We start from the raw sequence: 23,015 nt of genomic DNA, 5'->3' as shown, positions 1-23,015 counted from the left end.
TTTGTTGAATGTAAACATATATATTATATGATACTTTTATAATCCTGTTACAATGTTTTCATTTTCTAATGTACAGAGAATGTCAAGACATATAGGGACCATACTGACCTAGAGATCTTGCTGTTTAATGTAGATAGGGAAACTGAGGTCAAGGATAAAAGGGTAGTCCCTTTATCAAAGTCAAACTCTGAACTATGAACCCCTCCATTCCCAAAATCTCCCCCCACTCCCCACCTCAGCCAATGGTCTTTGACGGTCAAGGAGCTCTTTCTACAACATAAATTAGATGTTGTTACTCCCTGGCATTGAACTCTCCAACAGCTTTCTGATGTACTTACTATAAATCCAATCTCAACCCCAAGACCTTGCTGCATCCTCCCTCATCTCACCCATGAAGCTCCAGTGACTGCAGCCTCCTTTCTGGCCTTAGGGATATCACACTCTTCCCTCCTCAGGGCCTTTGCATATACTGTGCCCTGTGCCCAGATGCTCTGCCCCTGAATCTTCTCCTGGCTGCTAACTCCTCATCAGGCAGGTCTCACCGCAATGTCTCCTGTCCGACAGCTTCCCTGGCTGTTTTTCCAAGAGTCTCTCCTGCCCCATCGCTTCTCTATTACCTTATTTTATTTTCTTTACAATACTCACCACTACTTGAAATTACCCAGCTTATTTATGTGTCTAATGCTCTTTGTGGTCTCATTTCCTAGAAAATAGGCACGTTGAGAACAAGACCTTGTCTGTGGGTCACTGTCATGTTCCTAGGACCTAGCACAGAGCCACTAAGCATCTTGTCTAAAGCTCCAACACAAGCAAAAGGCAGTGCATGATTTCAAACCATGTCTACAATGACTGCACCCTATGCCTCCCATTCTGATAATTCATTAATTGATGACTCAGCCCATCCAGTTCAGTAAGTCCCAGGATGGAGAGTGGCCTCGGGGAAGCTCACATCTCCAGCTTCCTGCTTGGTACCTGGGAGTGTTGTCTCCAATGCCCCTGATGATGTCTTGGGAGCTTTTACCCTCCTTGTGGTCAGGTCACCCGCAGGGTGTTGAGGTTAGCTGTTTGGGCACTGGGGGCTGAGGTCTCAGCAGGGCAGCGCAGACCGGGTCTGGGAGGCAGTACAATCGAAGACTGGCAGACTCTGCCTCCAGAGGGGATGGGCTCCAGCGGGCAGCAGGCACAGGTTCCTGGCAAGAGGCCCAGGAACCAGGGGAGGGAACAGGAAATGTTCCCTTCATCCACAGGATCAAAAAGGCTCCTGATCATGGGAGGTTGGAGAAAGAATCCTGAGGACCATGATGCCAGGCAAGGGTGTGGAGGAGGATAGGCAGAGGCCTCCCTGGCAGGGACCTGGACGGGGCTCAGGTGCAGCTTGGATGAACCCCTGCCATGCTTCCCACCCAGTGCCCCGAGACTGGCAGCCACGGTGCCTAGGAAGGGGTCCCTCTGCATTTGGGTGAAGCTGAGAGCCTGAGGAGGTCACAGTCCCCAGGCAATTCAGTCACCTGTGGCTACACCAATCACCTCCTGTGCCCAGTGCCCCAGCCATACGGACTATGTGGGCCTCAGAGAGGAGAGGGCTGTGGCATGGATGGAGGCCTGGCAGGGAACAGCCCTGAACCCAAGCTAGATGTCTACACAATGGGATCATGACAGCACAGGAGCATGAGCCTCACAGATGCAATCCAGCCCTCAGGTGTGTGACACAGGCAGCTGCATTTTTTTTTTTTTTTTTGGTACCAGGGATTGAACTCAGGTCCTTGTGCTTGCAAGGCAGGCAGTGGAACCACTGAGCTAAATCCCTGGCCCACAGGCAGCTGCATTTTTATAAAGGCCCCTGTGAGGATTTGGCAGAGATTGAGGCAAGCAAAATTTTTACTTTTCATTCCATTTTTTGATGGTTTCTTTGAAAGATGGGTATTTTTTAAAAATTAATTAAAAAAAATTTTTTTTTTCTTTTGGTACCGGGGATCAAACTCAGGCCTTTGCAGTTGCAGGGCAGGCGGCAGAACCACTGAGCTAAATCCCCGGCCCATTAAAAACTAATTTTAAAATGCACATACAAGTATCTCCTGGGTTTGGGAACCACTTTCTAAAAGAGCTCCAGGATGGGTGGGAACAGGCAAGCCACCGCTCCCTGGGAGGGGTGGACAGACAACCTGGGTGAGCACAGCCCCTGCTGGGAGCTGCTGGAAGTCACCCAAGAGTGCCAGCAGGAGAATTTTAGAGTGTGTTGCCAAATCGTCTGCATTAAGCCCCCCTGGAGGCTCCATGAGTGGCAAACAAAGAAACCTGCTAAAAGAAGCTCTGCTCTTCCTCGCCTGCTGGGGAAAAGTGCAGCTAGCAGTTGGCAGACTTCTTCGGGAATGTTCCCTGATAGCCTACCCACCCCCACCCCACACACTCACTAGGCCTGGGCGCCTTCCTCCCAGAGAACCACAAGGTCCCGGGAATGCTTAGTTCCCTTCCTGAACAGAAGCAATGGCCTTTCCACTCTGCTATGCACCTGTCTGCTGCCCAGTTGTGCGTGTGTGTGTGTGTGTGCATGCACATGTGTGTGAATGTGTGTGCATGTGTTTGTAGATGTGCCCCTGAGACTGTGGTGAACTGGTCCAAGATCCTGCACATCCAGGGAGACCTCTATTCCTCACCTTCCTCTTGGGTACCCTCAACTTACCACCAAGTCATGACTCTGGTCCTGCTGTATCTTATGGACTGGGACATCCCCTATGATCACTAGAGACCTGAAGCACAGAATGGCACCAGATTGCCACTAATCACATAGCAGTGACAGGGCCAATCCCACCCTGTGGACACAAGGCAGTGCTCTCCCTCCCCAGCATGGCTCATGTCGCTGGCTGTGGCTCTGGACCTTCCACAGGTCTGGCCTTTTCACAATGGATGTGCCATGTGAGGGCCCTGAGCTTTCAGAGGCCCTCACCCTGGCCTCTTCCATGCAGAGCCTCTTCTCCCTGTAAGACACCAGGAGGAAATGCTGTGCTCCCGGCCACACTGAGCCCCCTGAGAGATGAAAGGCAGCAGCGCACAGTCCAACACAGGACTTGCTGAGTGGCCTATGGGGAACAGCGGGCAGGTCCTGTACCACTGCATGCAAGATCCCCTGAACCCCCACACCTGCTGGGCCCACAGCTGTCCAACATCTGGACACCATGTCTGCCCCACATACGATGTCTCCCACTTCACCCAGCAGAACTGTCCCTCACCTCACTGCCGAAAGGCAGTGGATACACTGTCTCAATGGCATCTTTGAAGATAATTCTCTCCAACACGCTGCTGTGCTCAGCACCGTTAGTGCCCTGCACACACTAGTGGCAAGGAGTCCTGCAGGGAGCCTTCCTGAACTTTAATGCCCATTTGATTCACATGGGCATCTTGATAGAATGCAGACTTGATTTTTTCGGTCTGGGGAGGGCCCCCATCCTTTGCATTTCTAACATTCTCCCAGAGACCCTGACACTGTGGGTCCAGAACCACTCATAATGTCCTAGGACCACCGTGTAAGGTCTCCAAACATCTCTGTAAGTTAGAATTCTCTGGGTATCATTTCCAAAACCCAGGTCACGCCCAGACCACCTGTTTAGGCACTGGAGACTGGTCTGCTGTCGTCGAAGAGGAGTACACCAGGAGTTCACAGGACACTCTCTGAGCACCTGATAAGGGTTCTGTCCCACACGCTGAGGACAGAGTAACAGATGGAACCTGCCCTCTTGCTTGGACCTTAGTCAAGAAGGGACACAGATGTTAAACAAGGAGCCAAGCAGCAAATCATATAAGGCAAGGGCAAAGGAAAGCCAGGAAGGAAACAGAGAAGATAGAAGACCTCCTCAGACCAGGGGGTCAGAGAAACCGAGCTGAAACCTTAAGGCTGAGCGAGGGCCAGGCATGAGAGAAGCCAGTTTAGACATTCACTCAGGGCATGGAAAGTGCAGCCTGCAGCTGAGACATGAAGGGGCATGGCAGAAGGGCGGGGAAAAGAAGTCCTATCTGGCGCCTTGGCTCCACACAGTGGGAGGCAGAGTTTGGTCAGTCTTTGTGAGGCTGTGGCCTCCAACCCAGATTCCCTGAGGGGAAGAGGGAGGTCTCTTCCCATGACACCCTCAGGAAGAAGAGCCACTAACCCACCATCAGTCACCCAGGGGTGCCGACTCAGGTTCTGGTTCTAAGCCCAGAGGCAGGAGGGAAGAAGGGAAGGAGCACCTGGCTGTGGGCAAACCTGGGCCAGGCACCTACCTCTGGCGGAGAGCTTCTTGGTGTTGATGATCTTGGCAGCATACTCCTGGCCAGCCAGCACCTTCACACACCTGCGCACGACCGAGAAGGCTCCCCTGGGAGGACAGAGAAAGTGATGAAATAAGGGAGACCCCAGGGCTGCATCCTTGGAGATGCCAGAGTTTATGCAGGTGTGCCAGGCTAAGGTGGGAACCCTCCTTTGGAGCTGCCCAGGCTCACAGGGGCTGTTGTGGCCAACCCAGGACAGTGCGGGTGGAGAGACTCAGAGACAGACCTAGAAGCTTGGCCTCAGGCAAGATGAACTTCTGACTCATCAAAAGTTAGGCTTACTAAATTGTAAAGCATTGGAGCGCCATAATGTTAAAACCACAGACTCTAGGTGTAGCTCCCACCCCTGTACCCTGGCCTATTAGGTCCCCTCCCCAGAGAAGGCCACCGCTGTCCGGTCCTTGTATCTCTGCCCAGATACTGTACTCTCTCCTCTCCCTCCCCACCCCCCAGCAAATGGCACTGGACTTGGCATGCTGTTCTCTACCTTCTTTTTTCAGTTCATAATATATTTCAGAAGTCCTTTGTCATATCATAACATAAAGCACTTCATTACATAATATGCAACTGTATGGCTGGCCCACGCTTTACCTAGCCAGTCCTCTATTGAAGGGCAATTGGGTTACTTCCAATCTATAGCTATTACAAACAGTGCTCCAATGACTAAACTTGTATGTGTGTGCTGGAATTACACCTCACAGGAGTGCACATATCTATGGGATAAATTCCTAGCACTGGGTGTTTTTGGTCAAGGAGTAGGTGGTATTTGGCTATTTTGATGGAAAATGAGATTGTTCATCTTAGCAGCTGTGCCATCTTACTTTCCCACCAGTGTGAGAAAGGACTGGTTTACTCTGCCCTTGTTGACACTGTGCATTATCAAACTTTTATATTTGCTAGCTGGAGAGGTAGAAAATGACTACTTGGTATAGATTTAGTTTTTAGTTGTAATATTAAGAGGCTGAGCATCTTTTCAGATGTTTTAAGAGCCTCCTGGGACTCTTATCCTCAAAGTATTAGTGACCGAAGAACTTGGGGGGAGTCTGCGAGCTTCAGAGTTTAGTGGGGGAAACATTGTTGTCAGTTGGAATGGGGCTCATTCCCACCTCATTCAATTTTTCAAGAAAAACTAGAAGTCTAAATATTGATGAGAAATTTCCCAATTTTTAATACTGATGCATTATTCCAAAAGATTTTGAGCATGAAGCCAAACAAAGCCAGCAGAATCTATCTGGAGTTGAGTTGTCATTTTGACTCCTTTCCACAAAGGCTGTCTCGTCCAACTCCTTGTATGACAGAGGAGGCTCCTAAGAGAGCTGACATCATGGTCATCAACATTACTGCCCCAACCAGTAGTGCTTACACCAAGAAGAAAGGCTCTTGGGCAGGCTTCCCAAATAGTAATGTTCATGGGTATCATCTGGACTTCTTGCTGAAGTGCAGTTCTGATTGCTTATGTCTGCAGTGGGATCGAGACTCTACACTGTAGCTCAGCATAGATAGTTCAAGGTCACACAGCAAGTTACAGGTGCAACTGCATCCAGGACTCAGAGATTTGTGCTCCTGGGTTCTTGACTTCAACACCAATGAGGCTCAAACTCACTTCCTGTGTGCCAAGCCCTTCCCAGGTTCCTGACATGGCCATACCACAACACAGCCTCTGAGCTCTGACTCAGACAGGTTGCTACCAGGTACCAAGGAAGCTGCAGGCTGGCACAGGTGCCTGTTCTACATACACCCTGGGGCATGCTATCACTGACTCCACATCCAGGTGGCAGGAAGTGAGCAGCTGGGAATCTGTACAAAAGTATGGGGAAGAAAGTCATGGGATGAGGGCTAGAGACTGTGAAATATGACCCCATAGGAAAACTGGAGGCCAAAATTCATGCACAAATTGAGGCAGGACCTCCCACAGCAACGGGTCCTCCCTGGGGTGTGCATCTCTACCTGCTCACCACCAGGAGGAAAGCAACGAGACTCCAGTCACCTCCTGACATGCTGCCCCTACAACGTGGCACCTTCTCTCTGTTCCCAGAGACCTCTGTATTGGAAGAACTCATTTTCCTTTAATCAACTCATAATGCATCTGGCCACTAATTCTGGGGAGTTTCTTTCATACCAATCAATTCTACTCTGGATATCAGTTTTTTATCCAACTACTCAGTTACAATACCACCTATTCTGAGTGCAGACCCACAGGTTAAAGGCTCCATCCCAAAAAACTCTCTCCTTACTTCAGACATCAACTCTAAGTAGAGGGTCCCCAAGTTATCCACATTTCTGTCCAACATGGCTAGCAATTGAGAGTTCCCTCCTCCAGTTCAAGAATTTTCCACGATAGCTCACAGAACTCAAGAAAACATCTACTTATATTTGCTAGTTTATTATATGATAAAAGATATGATTAAGGATTTAGATGAACAGCCAGATGGAGAAGTGCCTAGGTCAAGGCCTGGAAGTGTCCTGAGAACAGGAGCCTTTGTCCCTCTGGAGCTGGGATGGGCCACCCTCTCGCCACATGAATGAATGTGCTCACCAACCCAGTCCTCCAGATGCCATACTTTTGAGATCCTTGTGGAGATTTCATCACATAGGAACGGTCACTATGAACTCAATTCCCAGCCCTCCTATCTCCCTGCGAATGGGGTGTGGGGCTGAACGCTTGAAGCTTCTAACCATGGCTTGGTCTTTTTGGTGACCACGCCCCATCTAAGAGCCCACCATCTGTCTCCTCATTAGAACAAGATACATTATCACCTAGGAAACTCCAAGGGAATTAGGAGCTCTGTATCAGGAACTGAAGGCAATAACCAAATATTGGAACAAAAGATGCTCCCAGCAACCCTAACCACTTAGGAAATTAGAAGGGTTTTAAGAGCTCTATGTCAAGAACCAGGCACAAGACCAAATATCACAATCTCTATCAGGCCCAGGATGGTAGCTGCTCATCAACATCCTGTTTCTCTCTCCCTGCTGGGGAGTTTCTGAGGGCCAGGATTTTTACTTTCTTCTCTACGCCTCCAGTACCAGGGACTCAGTGTCTGGTACCAATAGGGCCTCTATGGTGTTACTTGCAGGAGGTGTATTTAAGCAACAGAGAGAGGAACTAAAATAAGACAGGGAAATGGATTTTTAGTCAGGGGTATCAGGGACAGGGTGGTAGGGCACATCTAGTCTCAAAAAGGTGCCCATTTTGCACAGGCAGGGGAATGGGCCCCACCCAGCTAGAGGCCATGGTTCTCCACAGCCCTGGGAGAGAAAACATTTAATTGACCACATCTAGAAGGGTTCTGAGAACTTCACAGAGAAGAGGGTAGGAGAGGAGGAGGCTTCGAGCTGCTGAGGGCAGGGGTGGGCCTTATTTCACTCACCAGCATGAGCCCATGGTTGTTCTAGAGCTGGAGTTCAGTTAATATGTGTTAGGTAGATGGAGGGATGGAGGGAAGAATGAGTATAATTTCTCCATTAGAAAAACAAGACTAGGGGCCGGGGATTTAGCTCAGTGGTTTCGCTGCCTGCTGCGCAAGCGCAAGGACCCAAGTTCGATCCCCAGCACCAAAAAGAAAAAGAAAAACAAGACTATTCTAGGTAAAGACTTTAGATCAGTGGTCATCAAACTGGCTGCTATAGAATTACCTGGGGGATACTTTTAAAATACGGATTCCAGGGCCCCACCCAGACCTACTAATCAAAACCCCTAGGTGTGGACCCCGGAAATCTATGTTTTCTATTTAATTCCTTCTCCAGGTGATTCCCAGCCAGCTCAGCCCGGCCCTGTCAGCCTTCTGGGAAAGTCCTGCTACATATCTCTCCTCCCCTGGGACTGGCACTGGTGGAAGCCACCACTTGGGCTCTGTACTGAAGCCTGGCATGCCCTACAGACCTGGGCTTTGTCCCAAGGAGCTGGGGCCAAGATGCGCTGCCTCCAAAATAAGAGAAGCCGCACTTGTTCTATTGCTCCTCATAAGCTTTAGCGCACATCAGAGGTCCCTAACCAAGGGCCTAGGCCACGGGCAGGTTGGCTGCACGGAAGTACATCTTTTGTGCTTAAGTTTAGGCATGAGCATTTCGTGCTGGGGCAGTCATACCCCATGCTCCTCGGGTGCTCAGAGGGAGGCACTTCCCAAAGCCACTTCAGAGCTTTTTCCGCCCCTCCAGGGCTTCTTCTGGAGCTGCTTACTCAGCAATCTTGTGAACACTGAATGCTGAGCTCCTATTTCACAGAGAAACTGAGGCCTCAAGCAAACAGGAATATTCCCAGTGAGCCTGGGAGGAGGATTCATGCCAGTCACACTTTTTCTCCTGACTCCACTGAAGCCTGGAGTGTGTAGTCATCAATAGTCAGCGTCCTGTGGTCACAAAGATCTATGGTCCCATCCTAGCTTGCCCTAAAATGACTGCATAAAGCTAAACTTGGCACTTTGCCTCCCTGTTTCCTCCCATAAAAGGGCAACAACAGCACCACCTCCACCTCCTGGGTTTATTAGGAGACAAGGAAAGAACACTCAGCTCAAGACCCTGGACACAGAGTACAGAACAGGGCAGGGTTAGGAGGTGAGGAAGGGGCTGGGCCAGGGCACCCCTCTTTCTGTTCATGCAGCCTCAGGCCTCCAGAGAGGCTCTCTGCCTGCTGCAGGGACTAGGGAGGTAAGGGCAGAGAAGAGTCATGGAACAAAAATCAGAACACAGGCAGCAAGTCTGCAGCCCTCCCCTCTTCTCTTTCCATCCTTTGTTTCAAAAAAGCATGCTTCTGTATTCTCGTCCTATGTGTGCTAGTGGCTGCAGCCAGCAGCCTCGGCAAGCGGAAGAGCTGCCCCACTCTGGCCTGGCCTGAGCCGAGCAGGTGGCCAGCAGGTGGGTGGGCGGGCAAGAGCTGGGGAACAGCACAGTGAGGGGAGAAGGCAAGGAGGCCGGGGTGGCCCCAAGAACAGGTGAGGTATGAGATGAGCACCCTCTGAGGGGTGCTGGGAGTGCCCTTGAAAGCGTTCCTGGGGTCTGGAGGCAAGGGGGTGTCCCTGAGCACAAGGGCAAAGGGCAGGGGGTGTGTCTCTGCCTGGCTACGGGTGATTCTCAACAGCTGGGCTTAGGCCCTGAGTGTGTGACAATGCCTGCTCACGTCACCTGGGATGTGAGGTGTGTATCCATGTGAGTGAGAGGACCACAGAATGCAGGTATGTGAGAGACAGACTGGAGGGACTGGATCTCAGGTCTCAGCTGTGTGGGAGGCCTCCAGCAGGGCTGGCTCCACATGTGAGCATCAGTTTCTTCATCAGCAACATAGGAGGTAGGGTGAGGGTGAGGTTCAAGTGTAGAAAGGTCTTTCCGGCTTCAATGCTGTAGTCCAACACTATGTGATAGAGCTTTCCACGATGGAATTATCCTGTGTTGTCCAGCCTGGCAGCCACTAGCTAATAAGGCTACAGTGCACTTGATGTGTGGCCAGTAAGGGTGCAGAATGGAATTTTAATTTGATTTTCCTAAGCAGCCATAAGTGGCAATCTAAGTGATAGTCTAAGTGAGGGCTGGTCTAGCCCAACTGGATTTCAAATCCTGCTTTAGCACTTACCAGCAAGTTATTTCATCTCGGACTGCCTGTTTGCTGGCTTATCAGATGTGGACAATGAGAGTACCCACCCTGTGCAGCTGCTTCAGTGATTCAATGCAATAATAAAGTCAGCAGTGAGTTTAGTGTAGTCCCTGGAGTATAGTAAATGGCCAAGAAACAAAGCCTGGTATAGACACCATTACACATAGAGGACAAGAACAGTTAGCATCTTCAGAAACAAAATGGACTTTGTTTGCCAATCTCAAGGAAAAAATGAGCCAGGGAGATCTATGGGGGCCTCAGTGAGGAGGGGAAGGCTGCTCCCTAGGGCTGAGCAGCCTGGCCCTTGGTGTGTGCAGATTGAGCAGGAGTAGGCAGGGCGACCCCACCCAGCTTTCTGCAGACAGTGCAGGGCAGAGCCTGATGGGCCACTGGCTGAGAATGTAGGAACATGCTAATGGGCTGTGAAGAGCAACATTCACACTGGGAAATTGCTTTCTGGCTGCCTGGCAGGCACAGTGTCCTGGGCGTAGCTGGCTGCCAGCCACTAGAGACCCATCACCTTCTCTGGCCCACAGCATGCTGAAATGTTAACAAGGCAGCCAGGCGCAGCACCAAAGGCACTAGATGGGGAATCAGAAAAACTGAGTCCTCACCCAGCTTGTCTACCAGCTTGCTTATCCTACCACGTCTCAGATCCCCCTCAGGTGAAAGAGGGGGATCAGGAGCCCCAGTCCTACTTCCTCCTGGGACCATCTGTGAGTGGTCCTGCAACCCAAGGCAGGACACTACCAAGTCCCTCTAAGGGAAATTTCTCCTCCTTCACCAGGAGTCACTCAGAGTGGAGGAGGGCCCCATGGGTCTCTGCAGACAGAAACATGCTATCCACAGGGGCTTCCGGGAGACAGCGCACTCACAACTCGGCCTGCACTCTGGATCCCTTTGGGTCTGATTCTCCAGTCTCCTCAGAGTCTTCAGGTGGTCCTTTCATTGGCTACTTCCTCAAAAGCCCCACCCCACATGCCCACAAAAAATAAAACCAAGAACATTTCTCTAGACCCAGCAGACTGGGCTTCTTCCTTCTTCCTTTTCTCTTTGCTGCCAAACTTCCAAAACAAATGCCCCACATCCGCCACTCCTTCCCACCTCCCACGTGCCACGAACCCACCACAATCTGGCTGCCACCCCCAGGACTCCATGGAAGAAATGCTCATGCCAGGCTCACCCACCCAATACCTCCCCACCTGACTACCCCTGCAGCTGCCCTTGGCCCTAATGCCTTGCTGCTCCACACCAGGGCACATTCAGCCCATCCTTGCTTTGTGTGGATCCCTGCACTCTCACTGGCATCTCCCCTCTCGCTGACAGTGCCTTCACTGCCCCACTGTGCCCTCCTACCTTGCTGCGCCCTGTTCTCTCTCCACCAGACCTCTTGCCACTTTCACCTCCATCCCCTTAGCTAGGATCTCTGAGGAAGCTCTAGGCCTTCATGAACCCACTTAAAATTTTATTAAAATGATTCTGTATCTGTGCATTGTTCTGGGCGAAGGATGTGTATTCACCAACTTCACAAAGGAGTCTGTGACTACACAAATGGTTAAAGTCACTCACCTTCACTGAAGGTTGAAATCTAAATCCATAACCCTTCCTATCTTCAGAATTCTAGTCCTCTTTTGGAGTTACTCATTCTCTTGCCTGGATGCTACAAGGCAGGCATCCCCAGTCTGTTGGCCGGACTTCCCCACTCAGGCACAACACTCGAGCACTCCACCTCTCTGAGAATGGCTGCAGTGACCTCAGAAGGTTCCTGGTCCAATGTAGACAGACTTACTACCTGGAGAAGCTCAGCTCCTGAACCTCTTGGTGGCAAGTGACTCATAACCCAGGCCAGCTGATCTGATCACCCAGAGCGTGGAGCCCAGCACAGAACATCTTGGGGAGGGGAGAGAGCCAGGTTTCGCCACCAGAGCAGTGTCACTGGTTGGGCTAGAGTGTGGGCCGCAGGTGGCTGCATTAGAAACAGGTATACCCAGCGATGTTGCACCATGGAAGTCCACCCCCACCCCATCTATAGATGAAGAAACTGAGGCCAGCATCGACCCAGAACTCCTGACTCAGAGACTTTGCTTTTCTAATACCCTGTCCTCTGGGACCAGAGCTGGGCTTTGAGAAAGGGGACCTGGGGAAAATTCACAGCACTCTGTGTGTTGGGGTGAGCGTGCACGTTGTGGGGAGAGTGACCATGAGCATTTTACACGGGAACCAGTGAGGGCTCCTAATTCCCAAAACAGTTAAAAAGCTGGAGCTTTTTCAGAAACAAGAGAGAAATCCCACACTGGGTGTTTCCTCAACACCCAGCATTGTGTCCCTTAAGCAAATCTTTTCTCTTCAGGAGCCTCAGCTTACCCATCTGTAAAATTAGCTATTGATAAGTAACACTCAAGCCCTCTCTTCAGTTCTATTGCTCTTTCTTTTTTAAGCAGTAGTATCTTTTCCTAATTAAAAAGAAAAAATCCACATACAGCTATGTGGATCCCCAGTGGTGAAAACATCTTCCCAGCCTCTGATGGCTGCCTGGCCCACTCTGCCCTCTACTCTGTTTTCCTACCCTCTCCCTGGCTCATCACAACAGCTCTGTGAGCAGAACTCTGCCAGAGTCACACAGAAAATCCTGGGACCTGGTAGCAACACAGCGCCTGCCCACTGCAGCTACACCACCCACCCCCAGACTCCAGAAGATGCTGCAGGAACAAGCTGTCCTGTACCCCCCCACCCCGACGCCAACCCAGCAGAAGTCTCGTGGGGGACACAGAAGGCCCTGGAACCAGAAGATTCTGTTTTCTGCAGGGAACATTGAACCAACAGAAGTTCCAACATATTCCTTGTTTGGGCTGTGCATGGGTTTTCTTGAGTGGGTAATAAAAAGGAAAAATAGAAAACTATTCCCAGTACCTAAGAGGCAGGACCAGAGCACAGCAAAGCAGGGGACATGCTGAGGGTCCCTTCTTCCCAGCCTGCTCTGTCCACTACAATAACCCCTGGGCTTTCAGAGGTCTCAGTGTCAGAGAGAGGCTCAAGGTGGAAAAGCCCACCACTGGAAAGCAACTCGACTGAGGCCCAATTACGTCACTGGCTTGTATGGCCAAGGGCAGGCCCTGCCCTCCCTGGGCCTTAGTGTCTCCTCCATGAAACAGCAGAGCGCTGCCCGAACAGGGCCCCTGAATGGAACTGAGGAGACCCTGGCCTGTACCTGTCCCTTTTCATTTTGCATCAAGCACCTCACAGGTGAGGACAGGGATGTTGGTAGAGGGAGGCTGGGGACTGTGAATTTGCCTCTCTGGTACCTGAGGATTGAGCTGCAGCCATCTGTGGGACAGAAGAGCAAGTCTGACCATCTGAAAGTTTTTCATGGTGCAGAGACGAAATAGGCTTCCCTCACCTTGTGGATTTGGCTGCTCTGCCTCAGGTGTCTCAGACCTAGGCCAGCCCTACAGCCCAAGAGGATGAGGACATTGCCCCCAGAGGGACTCTTCTCCCTGCTGAAGTCCCCATCCTGTCCCTCAGGGTGCTCTCACTTGATGTGGCTTCCACATCTTCACCATCCTGCTTGGCCCCCTCTTCTAGACAGGCTTTTAATATTCCTTCTAGGACCTAATTAGTACCTGGAAGTTGGGGGGAAGACTGTGCAGGCTGGAGAAAAGTGAGACCCCAGATCCCCCTGGGGATGTTGTGTTCCACTGAAATTCATGCCTCAGGGCCTTTGCCTGCTGCTTTCCATGCTCAGGGACACTCTTCTACCCTCTTCCCTCTGGCTAACTCCTATTCAGCCTTCAGATCTCCAGTGTCACCTCCTCGGGGGAGCCCTCCTTGATATCTCCCTCACTCCAACTACCTAAAGTCTTTCTGCAATTCACAGTTCCACGTTTGTGTTCATACCTCTTATCCAGTTGCAATTAAATAATAGTTTCTGAAGTGATTTAATTAATATTGGCTTTGTACCAGACCATGAGCCACATGAGGGCAGAGCCGACATAAGTTTTACATGTGCTACATGTGGAGCTTAGCCCAGGAATTACTTGTGGAAGGTCTATATGGGTGATGGATATGTCTCTTCTTTTACATAAGCCCAATACTGAAGGCCTCCAACCTTCTCCAGCACAAAGTCCCACTGGGCTTCTAGCCCCACCAATGCCATGGCAGACAGTTGTGCCCATGGGGACCTAGAAAGCAGGCTGGGTCTTGGCAGGTGGTCGCACTGGTGGAGGATATCTTCCTATAGTGTAGGGAGAAGCTCAGAGGAGGACAGGCCACAGGCCACGTGTACACAGGACAGGGTGTGCTGAGACAGAGGGCCCTGTCCAAAAAGAGGGGAAGAGAGACAGAGTTAGAGAAACCAGATAGAGAGAAACAGGTGGAGGGACTGAGATTGAAAGAGAAAGACAGAGAGCCCAGAAGCCCAGCCAGCATCATCTTGCTGTCCTTGCACACGGAGTGGACTTGCGTTCTGTGCTCTGTTGAGAGGTCTGGTGTGTGGCTCCCATGAGCTTGCAAGAGGGTGCATGGCTGTATGTGTCAGCACCGTACGCAGGCACTACATCCCGAGAGGTTGCCCTCACCCAACACAGAGGCCCGAGGCCCCACACCACAGGGCTGCTGACAGTAGTGTCACCGTGCACTTGTGGAGGGAGGCAGGCGGAGGGAGGAGGCAGCAGAGTGTCAGTGTGTCTCAGCCTGCGTGGGGGTGGCTGTGTGGGGGCGGAGGGCTGCGGCATGCACCAGAACATGTGCCTGCCGCTCTGACGGCTCAGAGGGAGAGCGAGGAAAGGCTGTCCTCTCTCCTGTCCCGGCACCCCCACCCTTTGCTTCCCAATTTCCCATCCTTTGCACTCTGGTCCCTGCATAGTATTGCCTCCTAGCCCTGATCTTGCCACCCGGTGTCCCATTTTAGAGCCAGCCTAGTTTCCTCTGTGAACAGACATCTCGACGGTCCTCCCAATTCTGAAGGTCTGGGAGTCAGATTTCTCATGGAGCCTTCCACAGAGAGAGGCTGCAGAGGCCAGAACCCCTAATGGGGCACCTCCAGAGACAGGATCTTTGTTTTACAGATGGTAAAGTTGAGGCATCCAATAGACAGGTGATTCATCCAGGGTGGCCCAGTAAACACAAGGCAGAATCATGATGAGAAAGTGACAGCTCAAGAGCAAGAAGGGGGAAGTTCTCCAGATGTGGCACCCAGAGGGCCCCTTCAGAAACCTTCCCACTACTCCCTGGGCACCAGAGACCTAGACGCCTGCCTTTGAGCCACACCTCCACCTCTCCAGCTCCAGTATGTTCATCTGTGAGACAGAGGAGGGAGGCAACTCAGCCTCCCTCTGAGCTGAGCTAATGGCTAGGGAAGTATCTGCCCAGAGTGCTATGGATGGAGAGAATAAAGGCCTGCCACACAGCTCTGGGTGGGGCTGATGCCTTGGTGTTGTCTCCCTCCACCATGACACTGCCCAATCTCCTGACAGCTCTTCCAGGGAAGGGTGGCATGGCCAAGCATCTTCTATAAGTAAGAGATTTTTGGTCCAAGAGATAACCCTGGCCCCCAGCATGCAGAGCCACCTCTGGGCCACCTTGCCACCTGCTGAGCAGCCCAGCCTGGCTTGCTGCATGGCGCAACGCTATGAGATCTGAGGGGGCTCAGCTGGGACCCAGCCCTCTCCTCCCTCTGTCAGACTCGCTGGCCACCCACCCCCACCCCACCCCTGGTGCCACCTGAATCAATTTCAGATTCAGGTTTCTGGAGAGAAAAGAGTGGGTTGAGCACTCTCCCTCCTTCTTCCTTTCTCCAGTGAAATCTCTTTCAGAGGCTCTTCTTGTGCAGCCCAGTGATCACCCAGGCTGCAGGGCAATTCTCTGCCTCTCTAACCTCTACCTCGGAGGTGGGACCCAAGCCTGGGAACCTCAAAGACCTCCTCCTCCCCCACTTCCCCCACTTGGCCTTTCCCTGGGCCCTCTAGTGCTTTCATTGCACCTCCACCCCCCCACCCCCCCGCACTGTAGCATCTCTGGCCTTTTCAGAGGTTCTGGACTCTGGAGAAGCCTAAGCATTCGGGAGCTCTGGCCTGCCCCCTGGAGCTGGTGCTGCAGCTGCCCCTAAGCTAGCTTCTGTGCTCATGGGTCTCATGCCAGGGTGGGGGAAGGATGGGGTCAAGGAGGGAGGGAGGGAGGGAGGGAGCTCATCCTGGCTCTAAAAGACACTCCTGTCTAGCCCTTTAGTGGAACTGCCGACAAGCTCTCAGCTCTTCTGGACTCATTTGTTTCAGTGGGGGCTTCAGTCTGGTGGCATCTGGAAGCTCCAGAAACCCCTACTGAGGGCCCAGGTGGCATGGGCAGCTCGAACACCCATGGCCAGCTCTCTGAGCTCCTTGAAGTGACAAGCCAGGCCTCACCGGGCAGGGCACCAGGAAGCTCAGGAGAGGCATTTGAGCTCCTCCCCCACTGGGCAGGACAGGATCCTGCTAAGAGGCCCAAAGGCCCCAGTGTCCCATTTTAGAGCCAGCCTAGCTTCCTCTGCCAGGTGCCTTGTTGGTTATCTAGAGTGGGCTCTAGAAGGGGCTCAGGTTCTGGGTGCCAACTGCAGTGCCCCAGCAGAGAAGGGCAGGGGTCATCAATTGATAAGTGGGCCCCGAAGACATTCTCATTGCTTCCCCCTATAGAAAGGAGCAGGGCCTCTCTGCCAGCCCTGGGGGGCCTTGATCAGCCCCCTCACCATCCTCACTGGACAACTCCAGACAAAAGGTAAACATCTTGACAGACAGCCCAACCCCCTGCCTCAGTCCTGCCCAGCCCTTGAGAACAGCAGCTATTACCCCAGCTTCGGTGCCCTCGCAGAGGCCCATGGCGTACCAGGCTGGAGGCTGTATCTCCACAAACACTATCTCATTTAATCCTCACAGCCCTTGTTTATCTCCAGACCGCAGGTAGGAGAAGAGCATCACAGACTGCCCAATGCCATGGAGTTAAGGGTGCGGTACCGCAGCCCCTCCCCCTCCCCCAGCTCCACTGGATGCTCCGGCAGACACCAGTGTGCACAGTGGCATCGCCAGCTTCCTCTGTGATATCCCCTAACCTTTATAAAACAGACCTCAGCCATGCAGCCTAGCCACTTCAGCCCTTTCTCTCCTGCACAAGCATCTTCCCAACAGGCCCAGGCCCAGGCTGCCTGAGGTCCTGCAAGCTCCTGACATTGCACATAGCATTTTGTAGGATGGTGCATTTTTCTGGGAAATGTCAATTTCAACTTTCAGCAGAGTCCTGGAGGATTATGTGACCTAAAAAAGGTTAAGAGCACTGATGGTTCTGGAAGGAAGAGGTCTCAAATTGATCAGGCAAGGCCTGGCCATGCCTGCCACCCTCAGTTTTCTATCACAGCCACGCCAGGGTTCCCTCTCCCCTGGAATCCTTGCCCTGGCCTGGGCTCTCTGAGAGCCCAAGCAGGCAGAGGGGTTCAGAAGGCTCACAAAGCATCTCTTGGCCAAGTCACCCCGACAAAACCGAGTCTTGGTGATGCTCCATCTTCTCTCAGGGCAAAACAGCACTTTTATTCTCACTTTGAGCACTTGAATCCCATCCCAACTCCATCTCACTGTACTCTGTGATGCAGCCCTGCCACAGCCCAGCCTGGGTTGCTCCCTGAAAGGCAGCTCCTAGCTAATCAGAGCTCTTGGGCTCTGGGTAGACACTGGAAACCAGCTGGAGAGAGGGCCCAGCTAGAGTTTAGGGGGCAGCCTAGTTCTCCAGAACAACCCAAACATTGGGTTCCTGTCCCCACTCCAGCACAAAGACACTCAGAGAGCCAGGAAGTCTGTAGACCTGGGGTGGGGGGCAAACATCAGCACAAGTGCTTATGTCTGCACAGGGAGCTGGTGTGTGTCTGTATGTGTCAGGGCAGGCTGGGTCTCCAAGTGTGAGTGTGTGTGTGCAGGCAACTGTTTATACACAGCCATAAGCCCACTTCCCACACATATGTAGACACCAGCATGAGCTCAGACATGCCTACAACACCCACATACCCACATGAGCCCATGAGCCCAGGCCACACACACACACACACACACACACACACACACACCTTCCTGAGTACATGCCGCCAGTCCTCACATGGATGAGCACGGCTGGACTCCATAAGAACACCACTGCATCCATATCTCATCATGGATCCTTACACATCCCAGGGCCCACACACTTTTGCTACTGATTTGCACACGGCTTTGACCTGTCATATGTGTGTGCACACAGTGATGCATATCCACACCACTCCCTTGCAACCTAGCCAACAGCACTTCTTGTACACTGGCACCTCTGCACCCCCTTGCATTTACACTTTCAGGCTTTATACACAAGCACTTCTTCCTGGTGTTCACAAACGAGTACATGCACACAAGCAATCCCTGGAGTCAGTCCTTATGCAACACAATCAATTCCCTCAAAAGTCCTTAACAGGGCCAGGGATTTAGCTCAGTGGTTCTGCCACTTGCCTCGTAAGCGCAAGGACCCGAGTTCGATCTCCGGTACCAAAAAAAAAAAGTCCTTAACAACAACCAACACTAACTCCCTCCTCAAAATGCACACTGCTGCACACACACCCAAACCTCACACACTTGTCTAAAGGGCTCTCTTTCCAGAGCTCCTACTGCTACATCAGGAGCCAACCAGGGCACTGCCACCCTTGTGCCCATGGGGCACACTCCACCTCCAAACTCCATCTCAACCCTTGATCCAGCCTGGAATCCCTCAGAAGCCTGGCCAGGGGCATCCAGGAACCTTCTCTGATGCTCTGCAGCTGAAGGGGCTCCCTTAGCTCCTCACTCTTCCACCCTTCTCCCATCAGTCATCAGAGGGGCAAAAAGAGCTCTGGGGCTGGGCAACTTTGTCAAAGGACCACAGCTTCTGCACCCTTCATCCTTCCAGGCCCTGCAGCAGTGGTGTCCCCCAGCTTGCTGATCGCCCCTCCCCTCCACCCCACAGTAGTTACTCACACATTAACCCCTCCTGTGCCAGTGCCCTTGCTCCTGAGCGGACCTGGGAAGGAGCAGGTGGAAAAGGGATGTGCTTACAGGAAGAAGTGGGCCACTCTGCACAGTGGCTGCAGGCATCTGAAGTCAGGAAGGTTACCTGGGAGGTGGAGAACTCTGTCACCGGAGCTAGCTAAGTGAAACTAGAGCGAGATTCCAGCTTGGACCCAGCTGGGTGGGAAAATTCTTTAACACGGGGTTTCTAAGAATCTGTTGTGCTCAGGTCATGTGTGCTCCTGTGCATGTGTATGCCCCAGGCACACACTGCTGTCCCATCAACCTTACACACACACATCTGCACCCACAAACATGCCTGGGCACGTTGTACACATCCAACACCCTCAGACTGTGCAGCTTGCCTTCCTCTGGGTGCACAGGAGAGCCCCAGAGAGGCAGGCACATCCCCCGCCCCCCGCCCACCCAAGAGCCTGACCCCTGCGCCCTCTAGGATTCCCTCAGTGCAACTCACTTTCCCAGTTCCTCGAAGAGCTGGTACTCTTCTGTGAATCGAGTGCAGGTGATGGTGGCCATGCTGGCACTGGGCAGGCAGGCGAGGCTTGGGGTTGGGGGACCAGGACTGGGGCGAAGCTGCTCTGCTCCTAGAAGTAGGAGCCACTCGCCTGCCCGTGCTGACGACTGCAAACAGAGAACTGGCTTGACTGACGAGCCTGGGGCTTCTGAGCGGGGCACTGTGGCTGCTCACAGCCTCGCGAGCCTTCGTCAGCATCCAGGTCCCCATGGCAACCACCTCCGAAACGCCCTGTTCCCGTTGCCCCGGTAACTGCCTCCCCAACACCTGCCTGCGTTCCACTGCGAAACCTGCTCCCGGACGAATGCCCTGGCCCTACCGCACACAACACTGCAGACCTGCGTGGGCTGGGGTGCAGGTGGACTCAACACCCCCAGAGTGAGGGACTGAGGCAGGGTGGAGAAGGGGGACAAGAACAAACTCAGTCCACAAGTGATCTTCTCTCTTCCCACCTCCCCCCCCCAACTGGGGGGCCCTTTAGCAGATGGGATGGGATTAAGTGGGGCAAAGAGGCAGTTGCCATGGTAACATCCAGTGGGTGCCACATTCCAGGATGGTCCGCAGGAAGGACAGGATATAGTTACCCTGGCAACTTCATCTCCTCTGGAGAGACAGGTATTGCCCCGTTGCCCTGGCAACAGCTGGGTTCTAGGGTTTACAGGGAAAGGATGGCTCATGCATTGGGATATCTCTCTCTCTGTGGATCCCTGTAGTCTCTGTAACTATCTCTGCTCCCCTCTGTAATTCTGCTTGTCTTGTTTTCTCTCTGTCACTCTCCTTATTTTGCTGTTGCTCTCTCTGCTGTCCTGCCACTGTGTCCATTACACACTGGCATTCTAGCCTGGGGAAGAAGTGCAGAGGAGACCCCAGGATTCTGGAGGGAACAGCTCTGGCTGCAGGCTCATCCCTACCTCTCACAGCAGTGATGGATGGGTCCCTTCTGAGGCCTCTTCTACAAGCTCCCCTTCACTCTGTGCCCCAGAGGGACCGTGGCGATCTGGTCTCCTGGGGCTCATGGCCCAGTTTCTGCTTGTGCTTCCAGTCAAGGCAAAACAGGCAAGAGGCAGTTGCAGTGACTTAGCTGGGGCTAGGCCCATGGCTATGGACCTGCCCTGCCCTGAAACCTCCATCCCCAATTTCTGTGGACATCTTCCCTAAAACTTCAATTCTTCAGGCCATCAACTACACCTATAGCCCCAAAATTCACTCGAGATGAGGGGCTTGAGAAGGAAAGAAACTGGAGTTTAAAGATCGAAGTCCAAGTTCCAGCTCTGGTATTATTAGCTCTATGACCCTGGGAAAGTCACTGACCCTCTCTGAGCCTCCAAGTTCTTTTCTACAAAGTAAAAAAATAAAGCTGTCTCTGCAGAGGAAGGCTGAAGACTGAGCAGCCTAATAGCTGTAAAGGCCCTTGGGAAGTATACAAACATGAAGTCTTTCAGTTTCTAGAAGAGGAAAAGGAAGGTTTAAAATGGGACCCAGCCCACTCCCATCCCTCTAGCTTGGACTTGGAACCTCAGGTTCTGTACAGCTAAACCTTCCACTCAGAAAAAAAGGGTGCCTTAGCTCATTTCACAGCTCAAAGAGCTGAGGCCTTGAGCCAGCACCCTCCCCCCATAAGCAGGAGGCGGATAAGAGAATCCAGGAATCCAAATGTTCTGGATTTCTAGCTCAGCCCTTCCTTCTCAGTCTCCAAATAACCTACTAGTTACCTCGTCTGCTGGATTCACTGCTGCCTTTTGGTATTTTTCATCCCAAACAAGCCCAACTCACACCCCAAGTCCAGGGGGCCAAGAGACGTCAGGGTACGCTCCGTTCTGCCCATCTTGCTGGGAGTCAGGGTTGGGGAGGAGGGGCAAGCTCTCTAATTCAGCCACTTTTCCCAGGAGGGAAGGAGGGAGGCAGAGGGGAGCAAGGGGGAAGGGATAATGGCTTAGCCACTAATTGCACCATTACCACCTTCAGAAAAAGGAAAAACCGCTCCGTTTTGTTTCTGCACACAATATGTTTCTTGCTTCTGCCGCCAACGTTGCAATTCAAAGGCAGAGAGGAGAAGGCTGCGCTCGGGGGCCGCACAGCTGGTGGGCAGCGGGCAGGGCACAGAACACTGCGGCCAAGCCACAGGCACCTGCAGGGAGGTGAGAGAAGAACTGCACTGCTGCCCTCCTGCCCCAGACCCTCTAGCCTGCCCCATGAGGGCTGGTTCCACACTTAAAGCACTGAGGCCACCTAGGCCACTTGGCCAGGGGAGAGGAGAGGCAGGGGAGAGAGTTCCTGTGTGACTTACAGGCTGTGTGATTTGGGATGAGTATCCTAGCTTCTCTGTGCCTCAGTTTCTTCATGTGCAAAATTGGGTAATACTATCCCCTACCTCCAGAGCTGTCAAGTGGGATGAACACAATGTCTGACACAGAACGTGTGTCATTAAGACATGGGGATTATCATTCCTGAGGGACTCCAAAGTCCTTCCCCCTCACCTGAGCCACAAAAGTACATACAAGCACATCAGAGTATCGATCTCTGAGCCCCCTCTAGAGTTTAGCTCGTGATTTGGACATCACCTTGCCCAAGCCTTCTGTGCATCAATTCCTATGGAATTGGCTGGGGCTAGAAAAGGTCATTAGAACCTCCGGTCATCGAATGCCAGCTTAGTCATAACTCTGCTTCAAAAAGTAGTAAAAACAAAACAACAAATGTTCTGGGAGGCTGTATTAATGGAAATCTACCATTCTGAACAAAGGAGGTGATAGTCCTGCTTGGCCTGGTGCTGGCCTGACAATTCTTTCCTACCTCTCCCTCTGAGGAAACAGAACAGGTTCAGAAGTGAGGGGGGCACATGGAGGAGATCCCAGGCTCAGGTCACTGAGAGCATCCATGGTGCCTGCGAGGACAGTGTGCAGGAAGGAAGTAGCATAGGTGGCCTGACAGGGACCACGGGGTGGCCTGCGTGCCTGCAGTCCTCTCCTGGCACCCTGTATCCACGCTTTTCCTGCTGCCATCTTTCCTTTCAACACTCCTTTCTTCTTTTCCTCTTTCCTGTTCTGTCTTCCTCCTCTCACTTGCATCTTTCCTTCTCATTCTATCCTTCCTGGTCCCTCTCACTTCTTGCTTCTGTCTCGCTTTCTCTGTCTCCTGGCCTCTGTCACTTCTCTCCCAAGTGTGTAGTCCTGCGGGACAAGCAGGTCCCAGGCTGCAGGATCCAACTGATGGTGCAGGCAACTGAACAACAAGGAGAGAGGAAGAGGAAGGGGGAGAACAAGGCCTCTTTGGCAAGTCTCTCGTACACACCCCTGTGTGCACACCCCATGGAACCTCCTAGCGCTAGCTTAGGCACGTGGGTACTGCTTCTCATGGGCACCCCATACTGAGTAGTGCAACTGCCACTCTGCAGAGGAGGCACAACTGCTAATTCACTGCCTCCCTGTGCCCAAGAGGCTGGCAGCTGGGCCGGGGTGTGGGGGGCAGCCAGGAGCCAGGTGGCGTCTGTGTGGCAGAGAGAATGAGCGATGATTGCATCAGGGGGACTGTTCCTAACAGACTCCCTGCTCCCCGGGGCCATGGCAGGCACAAGAGCCAG

At 52.5% G+C, this 23,015-nt stretch overlaps 1 protein-coding gene across 4 annotated transcripts in view; it reads right to left on the bottom strand.

The window, feature by feature from the left end:
• Positions 1 to 19,623, bottom strand: part of Camk2a (calcium/calmodulin dependent protein kinase II alpha) — a 59,265-nt gene extending 39,642 nt beyond the window's left edge. For all 4 annotated transcript variants that reach the window (XM_004854415.4, XM_004854417.4, XM_087180592.1 and 1 more), the window contains exons 1-2: positions 19,379 to 19,623; positions 4,255 to 4,349 (exon numbers count right to left, since the gene is read on the bottom strand). In XM_004854415.4, the coding sequence (XP_004854472.1) occupies positions 4,255 to 4,349; positions 19,379 to 19,440 (157 nt within the window). In that variant the 5' untranslated portion in view covers positions 19,441 to 19,623. The remainder of the gene's footprint in view (positions 1 to 4,254; positions 4,350 to 19,378) is intronic.
• Positions 19,624 to 23,015: the final 3,392 nt, after the last annotated feature.

The sequence above is a fragment of the Heterocephalus glaber genome, unplaced genomic scaffold (assembly GCF_053883595.1).
Source record: "Heterocephalus glaber isolate CG9 unplaced genomic scaffold, H.glaber_assembly_v1.0 deba00001463, whole genome shotgun sequence".
In the NCBI taxonomy this organism is placed as follows: domain Eukaryota; kingdom Metazoa; phylum Chordata; class Mammalia; order Rodentia; family Bathyergidae; genus Heterocephalus; species Heterocephalus glaber.
Note: the sequence above shows the minus strand (reverse complement) of the source record. Positions and strands in the feature narration are given on the sequence as shown.